The sequence below is a fragment of the Equus quagga genome, chromosome 16 (genome assembly GCF_021613505.1).
Source record: "Equus quagga isolate Etosha38 chromosome 16, UCLA_HA_Equagga_1.0, whole genome shotgun sequence".
NCBI lineage: Eukaryota > Metazoa > Chordata > Mammalia > Perissodactyla > Equidae > Equus > Equus quagga.
Window position 1 is genome coordinate 34,696,237 of NC_060282.1, and position 23,282 is coordinate 34,719,518.

At 33.8% G+C, this 23,282-nt stretch overlaps 1 protein-coding gene across 1 annotated transcript in view; it reads right to left on the reverse strand.

Annotated features, from left to right (window-relative positions):
• The window catches only part of RIMS2 (regulating synaptic membrane exocytosis 2), a 572,812-nt gene that overhangs the window by 368,393 nt on the left and 181,137 nt on the right, over positions 1–23,282 (reverse strand). The window contains exon 6 of the mRNA XM_046642144.1: positions 13,184–13,494. Coding sequence (XP_046498100.1) covers positions 13,184–13,494 — 311 coding nt within the window. The remainder of the gene's footprint in view (positions 1–13,183; positions 13,495–23,282) is intronic.

The window sequence follows — 23,282 nt, forward strand, 5'->3', positions numbered from 1 at the left end:
TCTTCAGAGCTCATATATTCTTAAAGAATCTTAAGCATTGGCTATATGAGAACATGTTATTATATATCTTCAAGTCTACTGGCTGGTCATTCTGCCAATAAAAGACAAACATGCTACAGAAATTACATCGGTCACATGAAAGACATTAGTATTACAGTTTTTACTCATTTATCATCTACACTAAGCATGTATTGAATGTGCATAAATCGCTGGAAGTAGCACCAAATGGATAGCCATCTTTGTTGCCTTTTTGTTTCATCTGATATTCTAAAAAATATAAGAAATATCTAGGAATAAAGACTATGAGGCCACTTGCTTCCAAATTGTTAAGATTCTTTTTTCTCCTAAGACAACCATCAGAGTTTTACCTTTTCTGGTTCCTTAGCTCTTTATTGTTTAATCTTTCTTAAGTATAATTCAATTCCTTTTTAAACATTATTTCCCTTTACATCTGTTTGTCTTCTTTCTGTCATCTTCATGTTATTTTTCCCTCATCACCTATCTCAAATAACCATTTTGAATAAGATTCACGAGAATTATGTCAGCTTCATAGGACAGCTCATAGAAATAATCTACAAAGTCTGTAAATCATATGTAATCCATGCTTAGTAAATTCTAAATACAACTGGTTTGGTTCTAAGTCTACTAACAGCATTCAATAACTATAGGCATCTCTGAATCTTGAAACGAGTCATTGTTGAAAGGCTGACTATGAAGAAAAATTTATGATTTCTGATCCAATTTCACAATAAATCTTAAAACACTTAGCCCAGTCATATACCGCATAACGACGCATGGGTCAATAATGGACCACATATACAATGATGGTCCCATAAGATTAGTACCATATAGCCTAGGTGTTCAGTAGGCTGCACCATCTAGGTTTGTGTAAGTACACTCTCTGATGTTCGCACAACAATGAAATCACCTAATGACGCATTTCTCAGAATGTATCCCCATCGTTAAATGACACATGACTGTTCCAATAAAATTTCAATGAAACAGCAATTTAAAAACGCAGCAAACACAAGAGAGTACAATTTAAAAGTTCTCATCACCAGAAAAAAAAATTGTAACTATGTGAGGTGACAGATGTTAACTAAACTTATTGTGGTAATCATTTCATAATATATATATATCAAATCATTATAATGTACACAAACTAAAGCAATGTTATATGTCAATTATATCTCAATAAAACTGGGGGGAAATTTTTTAATTTTAATGTAGCAACTATGAACACAATTCCCTTTTAACTTTTTTATTGAAATATAATTTACATTCAGTAAAAAGTACACAAATCTTAAGTTTAACACTAACTAGCTATTGCCAAGTATATACAACTAGTAATCCATATCCCTGTCAAGATATAGAACATTTCCTTTACTCCCGAAAGTTCCCTCATCAAAAGCATTGTTATGATTTCTCCTACTATAGATTTGTTTTGTGGCTTCTTCAATTTCATATAAATGGAATCACAAAATATGTACTCTTTTGTGTCTGACTTTTTTCACTCAGCACAGCAGTTTTGAGACTTATCCATGTTTCTGTACACGTAAAGAGTTCTCTCTTTTTATTGATGAATAATACTTTTATTTGAATATACCACAATTTGTTTATCCATTCTCCTGGTTGATGGACAAATGGGAAGTTTCCGTCTGGGGGCTCCTAAGAATAAAAGTTCTATTAAACATTATTGTGCAAGTATTTTTGTAGACATATGACTTCATTTTTTTGGGTAAATACCTAGGAGTAGAATTACTGGGTCACAGGGTAAGTGTATATTTAATCTTATAAGAAAATTGTCAAACACTTTCCAAATGCTTGTACCATTTCATGTGTTTCACACTCTTACCAGCAAAGTATTAGTGGTCCAATTGTTCTGAATCCTCACAAACATTGTGATGTCAGGTTTTTTGTTGTTGTTTTAAATTGTAGTCTTCTTAGTGGATGCATCAAAATACCTCACTGCAGTAGTCTTGATTTGCATTTCCCAAATGACTAAAGACGTAGGACATTTTTTGTGTCTTTATTAGCCATTTGTGTATTTTCTCTTATGAAGAGTCTATTCTAATTTTTTGCACTTTTTAGGGGTTTCATTTTTATTATTTATAAGTGTTCTTTATATTCCTTTTTAAGCTACATAGATTGCAAATATTTTCTCTTCAAATTTCTTGAAATATAACTTGGTTACACATTTTCTTAGTATCTTTTGATGATCAAAAGTTTTTATTTTGATGATACCTAATGTCATTTTTTTCCTTTTATGATTAGTGCTTTCTGTGTTCGTCCAAGAAATCATTGCCTCCCCTAAAGTCATGAAGATAGTCCCCTGGAGGATAGTTCCCCCTAGAAACTTTATAGGTTTAGACTAAATTAAGGTCAAGAGAATTTTCTTCTAGAAGTTTTATACTTGTAGGTTTTATGTTTAATCTATGATCCATTTTCAGTTATCTTTTTATATGGTAAAAAAGTAAGCTTCAAATTGCATTTTTTCAATGGATATTCAATGTCCCACTACCATTTGCTGAAAAGACTATCCTTTCTCTACTGAATCGAATTTTGACTTTTGTAAAAAAATTAGTAGTCAATATGAGTGAGTCTATATGTATATACTCTCCATTCTGTTTCATTGATCTATTTGTCTTTTTTTATGCCAATACCATCCTGTTTTAATTACTGTAGATTTATAATGTCTTCAAATGAGGTAGTGTTAGGCCTTTAACTATGTTCTTCTTTAAAAGCTGTTTTGGTAATTCCAAACATTTCTATATGAATTCTATAGTCTATGTGTATATATGGATCAAATTGGAGAGAAATGACATCTTAACAATATTGAATCTTTTAATCCATGAACACAGTTTATCTCTCCATTTATTCAGAGCTTCTTTTATTTATTTCATTGTTTTCAACATACAGATCCTGCGCATATTTTGTTAGATTTATACTCAACTTGTTGGTGCTAAGGTAAATGTATATCATTCGTTGGTGCTAATGTAAATGTATTTCATATTTTTAATGCTCTCATAAATCTTATTTTTTTTTAATTTCCGTATCCCAGTTGTTCCTTCTAAGGATTTAGAAATGGTTATCTGATTGCTGACTTTATATCCTGTAACCTTGCTAAACTCTTATAGCACTTTTAGAGACTCCTTTAAATTTCTATATAGACAATCACATTCTCTGGGAATAAAGAGGATGTTATTTCTTCCTTTTCAAGCTGGTATACATTTTATTTTATTATTTTTTTCTTATTTCACTGACTGCAAACTCACCTACAGTGTTGAATAGATATGGTGAAAGTGGGCATCCTTGCTTTGTTTTTTGATCTAAGGGGAAAGTATTCAGTCTTTCACCATTAGGTATGATGTCAGCCACAGGATCATCATACATGTCTTTGATCAGGTTGAGGAACTTCCTTTCTACTCCTAGTTTGCTGAGAGTTTTTATTAAAAATGGATGCTGAGTTCATCAAATGATTTTTCTATATATATTGAAATGACAAGTGGTTTTTCTATTTTATTAAAATGGAGAGTTACCATGATTTTCAAAAGTAAAACTAACTCTACATTCCTGGGATAATCCCATCATGATTTACTAACCTTTTTATATCTTGAGGAATTCAGTTTGTTAAATTTGTTTAGAGTTTTTGTATCTATATTTATGAGGGGTGTTGATCTGTAGTTTGGTTTTTTTCTTCAAATATCTTTGGTTTGGGCATCAGGATAATGTTGATTAAGAGAAAGAGTTAAGAAATACCCCATCCTCTGATTTTCTAGAAGAGTTTCTGTAGAAATGGCGTTATTTCTTCCTTAAATTTTGTTAGAATTTACCAATAATGTACTTAGGTCTGTAGTTTTACTTGCGGGACAGTTTTAAACTACAAATACAATTTCTTTAGTGCATATAAGGCTATTCAAGTTATCCATTTCTTCTTGAGTGAGCTTTGATTATTTATATCTTTCAAGGAATTTGTACAGTTCATCTAACTTGTTGATTTTATAGGCATAAGGTTTTTTAAAATATTTCCTTGCTAGCATTTTAATATCATTAGAGCCAGTGGTAATGTTATCTCTCTTGTTCATGATATAGGTAATTTGAATCTTTCTTTTCCTGATTAGTCTATCTAGAGGTTTAACAATTTTATTAATCTTCTCAAAGAATCAGCTTTTGGCTTCATTGTTTCTATTTTCTATCACTGTTTCTCTGCTTTCATTGTTGTTTCCTATATTCCGTTTACTTTGCTTTTATTTAATTTGCTTTTATTTTCCAAGTTTTTAAGGTGGAAACTGAGATCAATGCTTTGAGACCTTCTTATTTCCTGATATATATATCTAGTGCTATAAATTCTGCCCAAAGTATGGCTTTAGTGGCATCCTACAAATTCTGAGGTTGTGTTTTCATTTCAATAAAAGTTAAAATGTTTTCTATTCTCTCTTTTGATTTCTTCTTTAATCTGTAGGTTACTTAAAAGTGTGTTATATAGCTTGTAAATATTGGGGGATTTTCGAGAGGTCTTTCTGTTACTGATTTCCAATTTAATTCCATTGTGATCAGAGAACACTTTTTTTTTTTTTTTTTTTGAGGAAGATTAGCCCTGAGCTAACTACTGCCAGTCCTCCTCTTTCTGCTGAGGGGAAGCCTGGCCCTGAGCTAACATCCATGCCCATCTTCCTCTACTTTATATGTGGGACGCCTACCACAGCATGGCGTACCAAGCGGTGCCATGTCCGCACCCAGGATCCAAACCGTCGAACCCCAGGCCGCCAAAGCAGAACGTGTGAACTTAACCGCTGCACCACCGGGCCAGCCCCGAGAACATATTTTTTAATACTTGAACTCCTTTCAATTTAATGAGACTTGTTTAATGGCCAGGATATGGTCTATCTTGGCAACTGTTCTGTGTACCCCTAATACGAACGAAGATTGTTGTTCAATGGATTATCCTACAAATATCAATTAAGTCAGTTGGTTGATACTGTTGTTCAATTTGACTATACCTTTTCTGATTTTCTGCCCACTTGTTCTATTGGTTATTGAGAAAAGGGTATTGAAATCTCTAATTATAACTGTGGATTTGTCTATTTCTCCTTGTAGTTTTATCAGTTCTTACTTCACGTATTTTGAAGCTCTGTTAATACAGATAAACATTTGGAATTTTTATGTCCTGTTGATTAACTGACCTCTTTATCATCATGAAGTAACATTCCTTATTTCTACTAATATTGTTTACTCTGAAATCTACTTTGATCTGACTATAACCACTCCAGCTTCCTCCAACTTATGAGTAGTATTAGCATAGTATACCTTTTCCAACTTTTTCTTTTAATTATGTTTGTCTTTATATTTAAAGTGTGCTTCTTGTAGACAGTATACCATTGGCTCTTCGTTTACTGCCAATCTAAAAACCTGTGCCTTGGGATATTTAGACAAATTATATTTAACATAATTATCAATATGGTTAGATATATCCACCAATCTTGCTCTTTGTTTTCTATTTGTGTGATGTGTTCTTTGTTCCCTTCTCCCCCTTTTTCTGCTTTCTTTTGATTGAGTATATTTTGTATTTCATTTATCTCATTTGTTGATTTATTAGCTATAACTCTTGTTTTGTTATTCTAGGGTTTAAAGTACACATCTTTAACATATCATAGTCCCCTTCAAACAATACTATACCACTTAATGTACACTCTAAGAACTTTGCAATAGTGTATTCCAATTCTCCCCTCCCAAACTTTATGCCATTGTCATCATGTATTTTATTTTACATATAGCATAACCCCCAAAATATACTATTATTTTTGCTTAAATAGTCAATTATCTTCTAAAGATATTTAAAATAATTTTTTAAAAGATTATATATTTACTCATGTATTTATCACTTCCATTGCTCTTCATTTCTTGGTATAGATACATATTTCCATCTGGTACAATTTTCCTTCTGCCTAGAGGACTTTGTTTAACATTTCTTACAGTGTAGTTATGCTGGTGATAAATTTTTTCAGCATTTCTATGTCCAAAAAAGTCTTTATTCCCTGCACTTTTAAAAGATATTTTCACTGGGTATAGAATACTGGTTGATGGCTTTTTTAAAAAACCTTTGGGGCTGGCCCAGTGGTGCAGCAGTTAACTGCGCACGTTCCGCTTCAGTGGCCCAAGGTTTGCCGGTTCAGATCCTGGGTGCAGAGATGGCACTCTTGGCACACCACTGTGGTAGGCGTCCCACATATAAAGCAGAGGAAGTTGGGCCTGGATGTTAGCTCAGGGCCAGTTTTCCTCAGCGAAAAGAGGAGGATTGCCAGCAGTTAGCTCAGGGCTAATCTTCCTCAAAAAAAAAAAAATAATCTTTCCCTATTTTAGAGGTGTTTGCTCCATTCTCTTCTCTCTTGCATTATTTCCAATAAGAAATCTGTTGTTGTCTTTATCTTTGTAAACACGTCTATACCTAAACATGTCTTTTTCTCTGACTGATTTTAAGATTGCCTCTTTGTCACTAGTTTTAAGCAATTTGATTATGATGTGCCTTGCTGTAGTTTTGTTGCTATTTCTTGTATCTGGAGTTTGTAGAGCTTCTTGGAACTATGGTTTTATAGTTTGCATGAAATTTGAAAAAAATTTGGCCATTATTTCTTCAAATTTTTCTTAGTACTCTCCATGCTCTCCTCCCCTTCAAAGACCCCAAGTACCTATACATTAAGTACTTGATATTGTTCCAGAGCTCATAACACTCATTTTTTTTATTATTTTGTTCAAGTTTTATTCTGTGTTTCATTTTGGATCATTTCTATTAATTTGTCTTCAAATTCACTAGTCTTTTCTTCTTCAGTACCTAATTTTCCATTATCCCTATCATGTGTATTTTTTATTTGAGATATTATAATTCTCATCTCTAGAAGTTCAGTTTAGTATTTATTTTATATCTTATATATCTCTACTTTTAAAATTATAAAAATATAATTATAATAACTATTTTAATGTTCTTGCCTGCTCATTCTAATTTCTGTGTCACTTCTGGGTTGGTGTCTGGTGTCTGATTACTTTCTCATTAGTGATTGTGTTTTCCTGCTGTTTTGTATGCCTGCTATCTTTGACTGGATGCCAAATACTGTGAATTTTATCTTTTTGGGTGCTGGATATTTTTGTGATCCTATAAATCTTCTTGAAAGTTGTTCTGGGAGGCAGTTAAATTACTTAGAAATGGTCTGATCTTTTCAGGTCTTTCTTTTAGGATTTGTTATTCTGTCCCAGAGCACTGCCCAATTTAACTAATTATTTTCCAATGCTGAGACAAGCTTTTATAAAATACTCTACCCAATATTCTAGAAATCTTGAGGTTTTCTCTTCAACTCAGGAAGACACGTGGGCTCTGCCTATACTTCTCTCCCTGTGCAAGAGCCTGGAAACTCTCTCTAGGCAGTATGCTAGGACAAGCAAGGGGCTCACTTTATTTATTTCTCATCTCTCAGATATTACTCTCCTTCATTGCCTCATGCCCAATTTATTAAAAAACATTGTTTCAAATATTTTGTCTGTTTTTTTTCAGATGTTTCAGGTAGAAAGGTAAATCCAGCCCCTATTACTCCATCAATACTGGAAGCAGAAGTCTTAAGCATATATTTCAATTATTACTTTTACTTTAAAACAATCAAATGTCACAAAGATACTTGGAAGGCCACAAGTAACAGACGATAAAAAAAAATTACAGTGATTACCAAACCAGTAAAATATTCATTATACTTAACTTGCCCTAAAACTTTACATTTTAGATTCGAAGTAATTGCTGAATATTTTTATCATTCTCTTGTCATCACTTACATCTGGTAGCATTTTTCACCCTCTAACAAAATGCACGGGGATGTAACTGAGTCATATGACACCGTTTAGTTTTCCACTCTTGCCTAATTAAAATTCCTGACAAAATCACAATGAAGTCTCTCAGTACCTTCATTAAGTGTCATTATTTAAGCAGTAAAATGTAGAAACAAATAATTAGGAATCTGTAATGCCTATAAAATATTATTTCTTTGTAGCTATGCTTCTTAAAATGCTTTATAGTCCATTAAAAGAATGCAAATATTTTACTTTTTCCTATCACATGTTAATTTTTGCTTCACAATAGAATAAGGAAGTAAGAAAAAATAGAGAAAGAAATATTGCATTAATATAATTAAAAGATCAGAGTCAAAATGTCCTTATTGAAGATTTACCTAACATGTCAAATATATGCAATTTTAAATATGAATCATAGGGAAATTATTTGAACCATGTGGTAACAAGTAATATCTATATTGAATTTCAATAAATATTTGTTGAATAAATGAATTGTACTAAACAGTTATAATATGAATAAAGATAATCCTCTATTAATTGAACATATTACTATCAGTTATAGGAGAGGAAAAAAATGGAAGAGAATACTTTCAAGTTTATACCACAGAGGAGAACCTTAAAATACAACATAAAGAATTTTAGAACTGGAGGTCTTTTTGAGATGTGGTAGACTGCCTTTCCTATTTCAGAGATGAGAAAACTGAAATACAGAGAAAAGATACACATCTACAAATGATAACAGTAACGGGAAGAAGTGAGAACAAGACCCATATCTTCTGACTTCCAGTTTTTCAATTTCCTCCACTATACAAATTAGCCATAACATTTCTTACTTTTTAACTTCTCTCAATGTTCTAGGAAGTGCTAAATAAATAGTAAAATATTACATAAAAGAAAAAAATAATTGTTTCCTAAATTTCATTAATTGCCAACTATAAAAATTATGAAGCATACAATTTTTAAATAATTTCAAATGTAAAAAAATCAACTAAATGTTTAATACAGTTTAACTTTCATTTTTCTGCAATTTCATTTTCTTAACAAAAAATACAGTTTTAAAAATGGTTATTTCACTCATCCTCCTCTAGATCCCACCCTTAGATCCTCTAGTCCAGTGGTTCACAACCCTCTTCCACCCCAAGATCTCTTAGTAAAAGAATACATTTTTAACATCCCTTTTAATACCCTGAAAATGAAATTCAGAGGTAAAATATCCTAACCATCCATATAATTTTTAAGATAGACATATATATTCCTAACTATATAATAAAGGGGAAATAAATAATTTATAAAAAATAAAATATATTTAAGTAAGTAAATGCTCAGGCATAATGACTCTAGATGTCATAGTAAAGCAATCAGATGCTTGCAGCTACATGAATGTAGTCAAACTGCCACCAGGTAGCTGGCGTGGTGTCCACCTTCTGTCCCCTACTCAATAAATGTGTCAGAACAATAGACCAAAATGTGGAATTATGTTGCCTCTAAGAACCACAAAGCTTCACTAAGTCTTATGTTTCCAAGTGGTAGTGTTATAGAGGACAACTGCCACTGAGCCATTAAAGGAGCTGGTGCTTCCCTTCCTAATATATTTCTAGATGCCTTTGTGCCTTGCTCCAGGTCTGCTCCAGCAATATTGGCACCACGTGGGAGTTTGTTAGAAATACAGACTCTCAGGTCCTACCTCAGACCCACTGAATTAAAATCTATATTCTAATAAGATCATCAGGTTATATGTCTGTAAATTAAAGGCTGAGAAGCCACAGGGCACTCCAGGAGACATAGCAAGGGAGCGGGTAAGCAAATTGCACATAACAAAAACATGGTTATCTCAAAACTCATTCTGAATTGAAAACCTCTAACAATGTTTTGCATCTACATTCATAATAAACATTTGCCATTTTTATGAATAAATGAATTAAGTAAATACTTATTAACTCAAAGCTAAGGTCTAGGGCCAACTTAGTATTCATTCATTCAATAAACACTAAGCGTCTATATGTAAAGCACTGTGCTAAAACCTGTGAGAGAAGCAAAAAATCATAAAACAGGTCAAAATTACTGTAGCATGTAGTTAAAGATTAAACTAAAGCTCCTTAAAAGAAGGACACGTAACATACTTTTCTATCTCTCAAACATAATTCTAGGTCCATAGAGATTTAAATTTAATTGAACCAAAGCTTCTCTTTTTGAGGCCACTGTATAAGATGGTATTGAAGATACCTTATTGAAGAATGGTATTGAAGAAACAAATTACTAATAATACTTCAAACTGGAGTTACATTCCTTATCGGTAGCTCCATTACACTGTCCAACTCAAATACTGCTAGAAGACTCATTCTGGTATGAAAGGAGAGAGATGTTGAGAAAGAGGCAGAGAAAAGGGAGAGAGGGAGAGGACCAAGAAAATAAGCCTAACGGAAATAATTTAAAGAGTAACAAAAGAAAATGAGCAAGGAAAGGAGAAAATTCAGCAGCACTGACATCTAACTAGTTTCTAGGGCAGGAGTTGACAAACTTTTTCCATAATGGATCAGAGAGTAAATATTTTGGGCTATGAGGGCCATATGGACTCTTCTAACTACTCAACTCTGGAGTTGTAGCTGAAAGCAGCCACAGACAATAAGTAAATGAATATGTGTGGCTGTGTTCCAACCAAACTTTATTTATAAAAAACAGGTGGCAAGGGGCTGGCCCCGTGGCTGAGTGGTTGAGTTCGCGCACTCCGCTGCAGGCGTCCCAGTGTTTCGTTGGTTCGAATCCTGCGCGCGGACATGGCACTGCTCATCAAACCACACTGAGGCGTGGTCCCACATGCCAAAACTAGAAGAACCCACAATGAGAAATATGCAACTATGTACTGGGGGGCTTTGGGGAAAAAAAGAAAAAAAAAAACTTTTAAAAAAAAAAAAAAAAAACAGGTGGCAAGCCAGATGGCCCCAGAGGCAAAGTTCGCTGACCCTTTGCTCTAGGGGAAAGAATTCAAAGGGTTCATAGATACATGCCTAACACAATACTGTAGAATCTGCATTTAAAAATAATAAATCAAAAGCTTTTTTATGCTTATGATAAAGGGAACTGAATTATTTTTGAAGAGAAAATATTTTCCAAATAAAAGTTTATACAAATTACAACCAATTCCATTTTCTAGGCATAACTACCAAATCTGATGTTAAATGCTAACTTCTTCCCTGACTAAAAGTAATTCTTATAAACAAAAGGAGCTATTGGTTTGACTTAAATGAGGTTCAGAAAGAAAAGATATAAAAACAGGATATTTTGAGTCATTAAACTATACATTTACTCATAATTGCAGCCCAAGAACCCAGGAAAAAGAGAAAAGAAAAAAAGAAACTGCTACATCTTGCTTCCCCACAATGGGTCAGATTCTACTGTTTATTCAGGCTAGTAATTTGTCAATGAAAGAAGTATTAACAGATAATATTGAAAGTGATATATCTGTTCATTACCCCCATCTTCAAAGATTAGAGATATGCTTCAAGCTTCCCTACAATGACGAATTAATTACTCATAAATTTGTTGGATTTTTTTTTTAACATCCACAACTTCCTGATGATATGCATTCCAAAACTTAATAATCTACTAAGTGACCCAGTGTTTTAGTATTTCCTTTTATTCTTCCTAAACCTAAGTTCCAAAGGAGACTATCTCATGCAGCTATCTAGTTTTTGAAGAATGAGTGTATATTCCCATTTCCCATTTTATTTAGTCCTTCATTCATTCATTTCAAATCCTATCTCCACTGGTAATCCTCTATTTTTTTCATCCAAGTTCATATACCTTGACCATTCTAGTTGCCATTTTACAGACTTTCTTGATTTCTGAAGTCCTTCTGTAGCAGACACTGCTACTGTCTCAACCTACATTGCCTCATCATTCGCGGTTCCCTACATAACAGCGTCTTCTACTGTATTTGTAATACTCTGCCTGAGTGCTTTCTCTGGTCAAAGGAACATGCTTGGCCAGTGAGAAGCAGAGTTAACATCCCCTTGGAACAGCCCTAGACCAATAATAAAGAGAGTTATGGATAAATACCCTAGCTTCCTTGCCCATTATAAAGGATAACTCTGAGGTCATTATACTCTGTCTCCCAGAAGTCACAGTAAGATTGAGACACAATTGACAAAAGAGGCAACGTGCTCTTGAATGAGCCTGGTATTCTGTTCTTTCTCTTAACTGGATCATTTCCCTCTCCCCTACACGGGGTGCCTGGGATTGCCATCCAAATAAACTATTTGCACTAAAATCTTTGTTTGCTTAAGGTGAACCTCAATCTAAGACAGTCCTCTAACCTTAAAATTCTTGGGTTCCTGAGATTTTGCACAGAGATGTGTTCATAGCATTCCAGCCATGAAATCACCACTGTTTTACCCAAAGATAGGATACACTGTCTGTTTCACTTTTGCTAGGTTTCAAATGAATTAGTACAAGCATCATTTTATTATTCTCCCAAGACACAGCAACACAGTAGGGTGATGGTTTTAGGTACCACCTAAAGTGACTCCCAGTTATCTATATCTATAACTGACAGCTCAGAACCCATCATCCTATAAGTACAATTTTGACTTGTTTTCCACAAATGCATGACTTTATACTTGTTCACCCAGAAATGTATCTGCCACTTCCAGACAACAGAAATAGTATAAAGAAGAGTTTTTCTTCTCAATTTTCCATTCAAACAGAGGAATATGGTATACAAAAATAATCTTTCCATGAAAAATTTTCATTCTTCCCCTTCCAAAGGTAGAAATAGAAGAACCATAAACACTATTTTAAAAGTCTAACACTCTGAACATGGAGAAGCCCATAGAACTGAGCCAAAATAGTAATAACACTTAGCCCATGGATACATCAAACTCATAAAACCCTTTCACCTATATTTATCTGCTTGGAAAACCACCTCATCCTTTAGGCCAAGGTAGAACCGTTGGAGACACTGTTAACCTTCCCCATTTTCTTAATTCCACTTCCTGTTAGTCTCCTCAATCCAGCCTCTCTAAAGCATCTTAAAAACCATCTCTTCTTCATTCCCATTGCTCTTATCCCAGTTTGACTTTGCTATGACAATAACCTCCTATCTAAGTTCCCTGTTCTATTTCACTTTATTCTGGAAAATCTAATAACCTGACACTTCCTCATCAAACCTAAGATTGTTCGAACCCATAGTAGCTCAAGTCCTGAACATCAGTTTCAGCATTTATATAAAACATACGGATGTTTGCATTACATTTAGACAATTCATTGTTGCCTAAACATCTCATGTATTTTTATTTCTGTTTGGAAAGAAGATTAAAAATAATATATTTACCTAAAGATTAAGCAAAATGTTTACCTGTCTGAAGCTATGTCACTGGCAATTTGGTGCGTCACTCCTGACCCATTTTTAATAGAATCCTGTCTTGTGAGCCCATGAGATCGACTTTTCTCCACTGCAGGTACAGATAAGTCACCTGAGGGTCCTTGGAACTGGGCCTGCTCATGTAGTTTTGCTTTCTTCTCCTGAGGTGCTTCCTCATTCCGCAGTCCTCGGAGAACCTTTTGATCAGGTTGCTGTGGTGTATTAGATCCACTATTATAAAACCATGCTCCTGATTTAGTGAGGATTTCTTGTTGTTTTCGGCACAAATTACATACCCACATAACCTGCATATGAATACATAGGGAAAAGAAATTAGTGTTTCCAAAAATTAAAAACAAACAAAAAGAGAGACAACAATTCAAGCCAACAAAAACAATTAAATGGTTATCCTTTCTGAATGTAATCCAGATTAACTGCTACCAGTAATTCATTCACATACTCTTTCTTTTACTTTTGTCCAATAATTATAACGAAAGACAGTAGAAATACCAAAGTAGACTGCCAAATTACTAGTTGTTTATTTGTATTCTTTAACTAGTTTTTCTTTAAATTAGGAGCATAGTGTAGTATACAGAAATGGATTTTGAAGCTAGACAGACTTGCGTTTAAATACCAACTGCGAGATTAGAACTTTTGCAACCTTCAACAAAATACTGAACCTTCACGTCTATAAAACTTAGCATCTTTAATGATAAAATAGAGAAATCGAAATGTTAATTCTTACTTTCCTGTATTGTTTTGAGGATGGAAGATTAGAAATAATCTAAAAAAAAAAGTCTAGCACAATGCCTGGATGGATGTTTAGACTTTCAGTAGATTACCTACTAATATTAGGTTAATCTAGCACCAATTATATTACAGGCTTTTTGAGGGGGCTTTCATTTCTTTTAAGTAGCCCCTAATCGCTAAAATAAAGCTAGGAAAATTGTTGATGCTCAGTAAAAACTATTTAATTACTCATAATTTGTAGGAGGACATGGGTTTTTTGAAATTGTGATAAAAAATAAAATTTGCATTTTAACCATTTTTAGGTGCACAGTTCAGTAGTGTTAAATACAGTCACACTGTTGTGAAACATATCTCCAAAATTTGTTCATCTTGCAAAACTCAAAATCTATACCCATGAAATAGCAAATCCCCTTTTCTCCCTTGCCCTAGCCCCTGGTAACCACCATTCTACACTCAATTTTCTAATAGATATGCTTTTCAGACTCCAGGAATCTAAGAATATTATAACTAAGATCTGTGTACCAGAAAACCTTCACCCTCTTCTGAAAAATCTTTTTCAATTAATCAGAAAAAATAAAATCATATGTTCATGAAATGAAAGGTGAGTTCATACTTCAAGTGAGTGTTTTCTGATGTTTCGTTTACTCAAATACTGAATCTTACACAGCTCTCCAGATTGCTAAACATTTTCTCATAGTGTAAATAAACCATAATGATATAGATAACTAAAGTAAAAGATTCAACATGGTGTTTTCAACTGACACAAGGATGTTTTTATAAAATACCATTTAAATTTTTTGCTTAATCACCCATTATTCCAGTTTATATTGTTTGTATAGTCCATATCACACAACATTGTACTTGATCATTTTTTATTAGTTTGTTCCCTTTGAATTGCACATACATTTCTTTTATCTCCAACTAAATTCAAACCTGACTGGGTGCAAAGATATAGACTTTGCATAATTATTTGCATAATTAGTCCTTATAACTCATAGAACAGTAAGACTTTCTAAATGCTTACTGACTTGAATTAATTTGAACTCCTTTTGGAGGAGATATGATATCTGATATTATTGCACTGAGATTTATGTTTCATTGATTTCCAAAACAATTAGTCATCAATAACGTCAAAATAAGTGACTATTTTATTTTTATAAGTAAATAGGAAAGTATTTTGGATATGAAAATACCAAAATCTCACTCAGATTTTTAAAATACAGCTCATAGTTCAAATTTCTTTTGGTTTGAAGACACACGAAATGTAAACATATCGAACCCATCAGTAGTCTCAAAAATCAAATTTCAACCAAGATCTTCAGGCTTTTGATGCCATCTTGTGACAAATGTAGGTATTGCAGATCTCTTTTAAAAGAGACACAAAATAATGCTAAAATTGTTTGAATTTCAACTTTTCTGTGTTATTTTAAACAAATTACTATTCGTGTTATAGTGATAATATATGCTATATGATATATAATTCAAGGATATTAATATAAATTCAAGAGTATTAAAGAATAACATCCTTTTGTGCCTGGTAATTGACAATGAAACAGAAATGAGAATTTATGACAGACAAGTATCCAATCACAAACACCTGCAGAAACAACCTATTGTTGCTTCATTACTTGTCACAAGGTAAGTGGGTTACTTAACCTCTTCTAGAGCAGAGATTCTCAAAGAATATCCCTGGGACAGCAGCAGCAGTATTGCCTGGGAACTCATTAGAAGTGCAATCGCATAGGTCCCCACACCAGACCTACCGAATAGGAAATTCTGGGACACGACCCAGAAATCTGTGATTTTTTTTTTCTGTCAAATCCTACAAGTGATTTTGATGCTTGATAAAGTTAGACAAATATTGGTTAGGGGAGAAATTCCCAACTCAATATGTTGAATGGGTTACCTGTGTTCTCCTCAGAGTGGCTCTGTCAGGCCATGAACCCTGACAATTTACCTCAGAATGAACTATTCACCACACAAATAGTAATAGTATCATTTCTCCACAGCGCACAATGAGAAAAAGACCTGGAAGCATTAGGGGCTTTGTTTTCCTCAGCTGTTAACACCCAGTGGATATTAATATAAGAAAAATGAGTGTAGGGCATGAAGGATTATGTTTGATTCTTATTAAAGACTCTATATTAATACCCTTCCTGTACTCTCTGGGCATCCATATTGGTTGCTATTTTTCTGACTAGATCCTATGCTCCCTCCTAAACTGCTAGCTCCCAGTATCCTTCTATCCTAATACCCAATTCACTTTCCTTTTCTTCTTTAACTATTTCCTCCCACTCTTAGATTAATCGTTTAGTTATCTTTAAAGCTTAGGAAGCCTAAATCCACTCTCTTCAAGTAGTACAGGGGACTGAGACTTTCTCTTGAAGAAGCCCTTTATACACATAGCAACTTAATTTGTAAATTGATGATACTGAACTACATCTCACAAACACATACACACACACATGCTATGAGATGAATTTTCACTAATTGTCTATTAGAGATAAATTCTGTGTCCATGGAAAAAAATTTAACTAATTTGGGAATAAAATCACAGGACTTTTGTTAATGGAACCCTTTAACCAATTAAGCTAACCATCAAATGTATCTTACGATGAAGACTGCTAAAAACATCTTAGTAATATATATGCCTGTAAATCACCATGGTTAGAGCCTACTAGTTTTGGTGGTCCTCATAATTACCAAAAACATTTAGGCTCTGATAATACAAAGACATAAAGGATTCAAAGTTATAAGATATTATTAGCTTCAGTTCTAAATATGCCAAATTTTTCAAGTAATATAGCAATATTAAGAAACAGGATTTTCACTAATGACCCATATTTTTCACTTATTGCCATATCTTACATTCCACAAACATCCTTGATGGAGTTGAAAGGGAGGAAAAAAACTAAGTAAAATAGAAATACCTCTTTAAAACCATAAAAATGGTAAATGCAATAGCTACACTAAATAGTCAAAGAAAGCAAAAAACAAAATTATGTTAAGTGCATACAATAAATTAAAGAAATGTAAAGCTCTGCAAAATTATGTGATTTTCATCTAAATAGGGATAATAAATAAAAGAGTAATTCAGAGAAGGGAAGAATTACTGGTTAGAGACGGGTGCTAATGAGACAACAAGCCAAGCTCATAAGATCAAGCTAACTCTGCACAGATAAAACAATTTGCTAGACTCTACCTCTAATCATTGCCAGCCTGCTTATAAATGTGTACATGAGTCAGACAAGAGTGTAAATTGATTAGTTTAACCTATCGCATGACTAGAAAACTGTAAAATGTCCTGGTAGCTATTAAACTTACTTCTTTTTTCTCTTGGAACACTACATTTCCCAATCTCCCTTGTAGTTAGAGATGGTCATGGCCATATTGGCCAATGGATTATAAGTGGAATGATGTGTGCCATTTCCATGACCATTAAAAAATACTCATATTCTACCATCATGCTCTTTATTCAAGACCCTAGGGGATAAAAGAGCCCCCCAAAAAAGAAGCCTGGGAACCTGAATGAGCACTTGGAAGAGAGCCGTCTGCTGATCAGCCACACTAGTGTGGACTTCTCGTAGTGAGAAATAAACTTCTATTATGTTGAGCTACAGAAACTTTTTGAGTTTATCGTTTACAGTTGATAGCACTACCTTAACTAATCTTTTTAAAGTACATATTGTAGTGAATGTGTGTCACCAGCACAGTCTTTGTATGTGAAGAACAATTCATGACTAAAGCTTGCATGTAAAAGTCCTTCAGTGTTGTTGTGGAGCCAGCTTTCACTGAGTCATAAGAACCAGTTGCGCACATTTCTTCTCAGCACCATATTCAGTAATGTGAGTTAGCTTGAAACAAGCCCTGGTGGGTCTATTTACACAAAGGAACTGGCAAATGCCACAGATCAAGGCTTTTTCCTATAGAGAACCAGTTGTTAGCATTTACCAGGACACCACTGAATATTACGCATTTACTATATTAACCCAAAAGATTAAAACTACATTCAGCGTTAGTAGACAAACTTGGGTGAAGCTATAACTTACCATAAAAACTAATTCAGCCCATAAAATTCCATTTTATTTATAGATGGACAAACAACTATTAACACTAACTCATTAATTATTTCTTCATTCAAACAATATTCACTAAATGCCTAGTGTGTGCCAGACACTATGCCCAGAGCTGGTGAATACAGCTCAACAGACAAAGATTTTGCTGTGAGTTTAAAGCATAGTGGGGGAGACTGTAACAAACAAATAATTGCACAGATATGGTTTATATTACAATTATGATAAATGCTATAAAAGGAACGCAGGTTTTCAAATATATTCCTTAAGCAATTAAAAGATCACTGTAATCTTTATATAGTAGGCTTCTGGATTACAAAACAGAAATCAGAAATTTTAATTCATCTGATACCCCAAGACAAACAGCAAGACTTTCCCAGATTCCCCATGAATGCAAACATGGCACCTCTAGCTACAGCCACGTTTGTAGGCTGAAGCAGGAAAGTTTGAGAGTGTCTTCCATAAGCCTCTCAAGAGATAGCAGCAGTACAGAAGAAGCTTTAACCTGGAACATCCGCAAGTCTCAGTTGTTATAACTCTTCTCTGTTAGCTATTGTCGCTTTGAAAAATTACTTGCAAAGAAATGTAGCTTATTTCTCTATTTTTGATATAATTTTCCTCAACAGCAGACTAGCCAAATTTTTTTTTAAAGCCACCCACTAAATTTTAGTCTGCTAAATAGCTCCTTTGGATAAATTCTCTATTTATGATATTTCTACCTGTTCCTTTACTGTTTTCCAAGAAACTGTATAGGTGTTCTGTGTGGTTTCTGCTGCTGAAACCTCCAGCTCATCTAATTCATGGTCTGGTTCTTCTCACCTTAGACAGGATTGAGCTCCACTATTGACCTGATCTCACTTCAGCTCTGAAGGTGCTGCTGATTCCTCTTAGTTCCTAAATAATCCTCTATTCAGTCGTGGCCCAAGCTATCCATTCTGCAGCCTTTTCTGTAAAGTCACCTCATCCCTCATTATGGGGGGAGTGACGTGACAGGGACATGCAGCTACTTTTTGTCTCCTCCATGCCACAATGGAACTAAGGACAGTTCTGGAAAGCTAATGCTGGCCCTTTCTTAGCCTAACCATGACGCACTGCCGAGTTCACTCTGAAGTACTTATGCCGGAGGTGGGTGCTAGGGCATCCTGAAAGGTGATCTCTTCCAAGAACCTCAAATATTTAGAAGGATAAAAGCTGCCCTTCAATTTAGCCAACACGCATCCTCCTCCTGGGTCAAAGCCTGGAAAGAGATTAGAACATACCTCTGATCATTTCCTGGCCTTACCTCTGTCTTCTTTCTCCTTCCCCACAATGTACAAGGATAAAAGAGGTAGGCTTTCCTCAACTTCCCTTTTCCGTATACTTAACACTTTCCCCCAAGTACCTTCAGGCTTGAAGTAAAAAGCTTCAGGCTTCCTATTTCATCCTTTCATAGCTTCCCTTAACCCATCTATCGCCTTAATGGCAAAAAGGAAAAAAGAAGCCAACTTACCGATAAAAGAATTTAAACTGAGAGGCACTTCAAATATAATACACCTCTTACACTGTGATTTGAACATTATCAGCTATATTCAGAGATTAATATTTGCCAAAATACAAAGTAAGGAACAGATCTATACCCAGAAAGAGAAGTACTGGGAGCTTCAGGTTTCTGGTAAAATGGCTGATTCCTCTGCTCTGGGCAAGAGGTGTGGGATGGGAGGCTGGAGAGGATAGAAAAGGAATCTAGTACAGCCAGGGTAGGTCTTTAGGGAAGATGACAATGCTAACCAGAGTTGATGCTACTTGAAGAAACTATTTTAAAAGTGCCAAGTTTTGCATATATCAAATTTACTGAAGTCAGTATCTAAAAAAATAGCACAAATCAAAGGTAGGAGGCCCTGAGGTACATATCAGAAACTAGAGAACAGAGTCAATTTGGAAAGTCAAAAAGAACAATCTGTGTAATTGCTCAAAAAAAAACCACTACTGCCTATGGTTGAACTTCAACATGCTATTCATAGCATATTAGTAGTAAGCTAGTTCCTTTGAAAAGAAACAGACAGCAGTATCATAAGTATTGAGAGATTCATTCACTTTGTGAGTATGCATCAAACAGAGTTATCAAGTGAAACTAAAACTGGTTTCAACCAATTAAATAGGAGAAGTGAGGTGGCTAGATCATTGAATATTGATTTCCATGAACTTACAATAAATAACCAATTAAATTAGAAAACTGAGCTATCAGATAATTGAGGAGCAATTTCAACAGCTTTCATCTCCCACGTTTTTGCAATTTGAGATACCAAATATTAATTAAAAGAGAGGAAATGGTAACGAAAATGAAAGACAATTAAGTTGAAAATACAATCATTTACTGTATTGCCATGCAATCGATATTACCAAAAATTTTAGATCTCTGTTCTACTAATTATCAAAACAAAACACACAATTGCGAAAAAAAAAAAAAAAAAAACCAGAATGCAATTTAACTGACAAAGCCTCAGGGAAATTATAGAGAATTAAAAATTACAGTGAGCTCTACCACCCTGCCTAAACTTGAACTTCTATGCCTCCTTCTACTTTCCCTAACTCTCTATTTTCTCTCTACTTTTTTAAGTAGTTTGTTTTATGCCTTGATATAAATCAACTTTTAACATTTTTCTGCTATATAGATAGGGCTTTTATAGAAAGATTTTTGTTTCTGCACCCAAAATTTTAGCTTATAGAAATAAATGAGTTCAATTAAAATTAAAATAGAAAAGAAGTGAAAGGAGATGAGTAGAGCTGAAGCCTCAGGCCCACTGTGCACTCAGTCAAAAACCAGGCACCAGTGGCTGAGAGCATAGCTCTTTTGGAATAGAAGAGCTAAAAGTGCTCCATGTAAAATGAGAATCTGGAGTTAGGTTCACTTCTTGATGCCCAAGACCTTCTTTATTAATAAAAGGAGCTTAAAAAATGCTGTAGAAAGCTAACTCAAGCTACAGATTCCCTGGAGCCATGGGCTTAGGCAAATGGGACACAGTCTGGTAATAAGACACTGAACCACAGTCTTGGTTTGTATACATGAATTTGCACGATCACTAATTTAAAATATCACTAATATATTAATTTGCAATATTACTAAATATCAAGATGGAGGCAAGTTGAAGACCTGGTTCTGGATTGGAGAACCCAGACGCTGCATGAAGGCAATCACAAAATTGTTAATAAGAAAGGGATACGCTCAGGGGAAAGAAGGAAGGGGGAGAGAGAGAGAAGAGCACAAACTACAGTGAAAACTTTTTAAAAAATCCTTTCACACACACACACAAAAATTGGGGTGTTAGATGGCTTTACATTTGACTTCTACCAAACACGGAAGAAATAAATAATCTCAAATTTATTCAAAGCATTATAGAGAGACGAAAAAAAAGAAAAATTCCCCAACTCAATTTGTGAAACTAGAAAAATTTTAATGGCAAAAGCAGAAAAAAGGAGTGAATTACTTTCTTACATAAGTGAAGAGATACATTCTGTGGGGATGAGAAGACCAAATATCACAAGGATGTCAGTCTGGCCAAATTAAATCTACAAAGTTCGATGCAATTTTAATGAAAACTCCTACCACATTCTTCATGAAATTTATCAAGCCAATTCTAAAATGAATATAAAACAGTCAAAGATAAGAAAGATCAAGATAATTCTGAAGAGAAATAACAGTTTGATGTGAATTAGCTCTACTTATTATAAAGTGATAGAAATTAAGACAGGGTGGTATTAGTCGAGAGACGGTAACTAGATCATGGACCATAACAGAGGCTCTAGAAACAGATTCTCATATATGTCAGTGTTGATATTACAAACAAGTGGAGAAATGATGCACTATTCAATTAATATAGCTGGAACAACTGGTTATCCATACTAGAAAAAAATAAATAGATTCACACCTCACACCATATTAAAAAAAAATCCATCCCAGATGGATTAAACAATGAAACATGAAAGGAAAACTTCAAAACTTTTAAAACAAATGTCAAGATTATTTTTATGAAATCAGGAAGACAAAAGATTTCTTAACCCAAATACAAAACACACAAACTATAAAAAAATAAATTATACTGTATTAAAATGTTTAAACACTTTTGAATTGTACAATAATAAGATAAAATAAAGTAAAAAGAGAAACCACGATCTAGAAGTTTTATTGCAATGTATACAGTTAACAGGAGATATGCACTCAGAATATATGAAGAACTTCCATAGTTTAACAAGAAAAAGACAAACATCACAGTAGAATAATAGGTCAAGGAATGAATATACGGTTCCACAGAGAAATCCAAGTGGAAAATAAACAAATAAAAAGGTGCTTAACCTCATCAGAAAATGCAAAACAATGTAATGTAAAACAAGGAGTTACGATTTCACTCTCTTCAGTTTGGCAACATGTGACAATACCAAGCACTGGAGAGGAAGTAGAGGAAGCAATACTCACAAACATTCCTCTCAGGATTGTCAGTTACTTCAACCAGCTTAAAGAGCCATTCTACAACATCTAGTCAAACTGAAAATGGCTATCTACATACTCTAGGACCCAGAAATCTTACTTCTACCTGAAAGAAATTCTCAAGCAAGCACAAGAAGACATGAACACGGATTTGGTTGAGCAATAGTTCTATTAGAAGAAAATTTAGATAACCTAAAGTCAACATGACAGGGGACAAACTATAGCATATTCATGCAGAAGAATTACATGCAGCAGTCAAAATGAATGAATGAATTAGACTTAAATGAATCTAAATTTTGCGATAACAAAATATAGAGATAAAAAAGCAAGTTTCAGGAAAATATATACAGTGTAATATACAGTAAAGTTAAAAACCTTACAAAATAATACTATATATGGCTTAGCAGTATATATGTATAAAGTTAAACTATACAAATAAAAATGTGTGGGAGGATGAGTATTCAAGATAACTGCTGTATCTCAAAAAAAGAAAAATAGAAAATAGAGCAAAATGTCAAGATTTGTGGAACTGGTTGGTATTATTCTCTAACTTCTCAACATGTTTGAAATATTTCAAAATAAAAACACGGAAAAGAAAAAAACAGTGGGAGGAGATGGAAAATGTATAGCTAGGAATGTTAGATTAGTAACCATTTAAGGTTAATTGGACTATTGAAAATATTTACTGATATTCGTAAGCACACTGAAGGTAAATATATATTTAACATAAGTATATTAGTTAACTAAGAACTAATTACTGAATTTTCATACAAATATATTTTGTAAAATACAATATAACTTTTAGGGT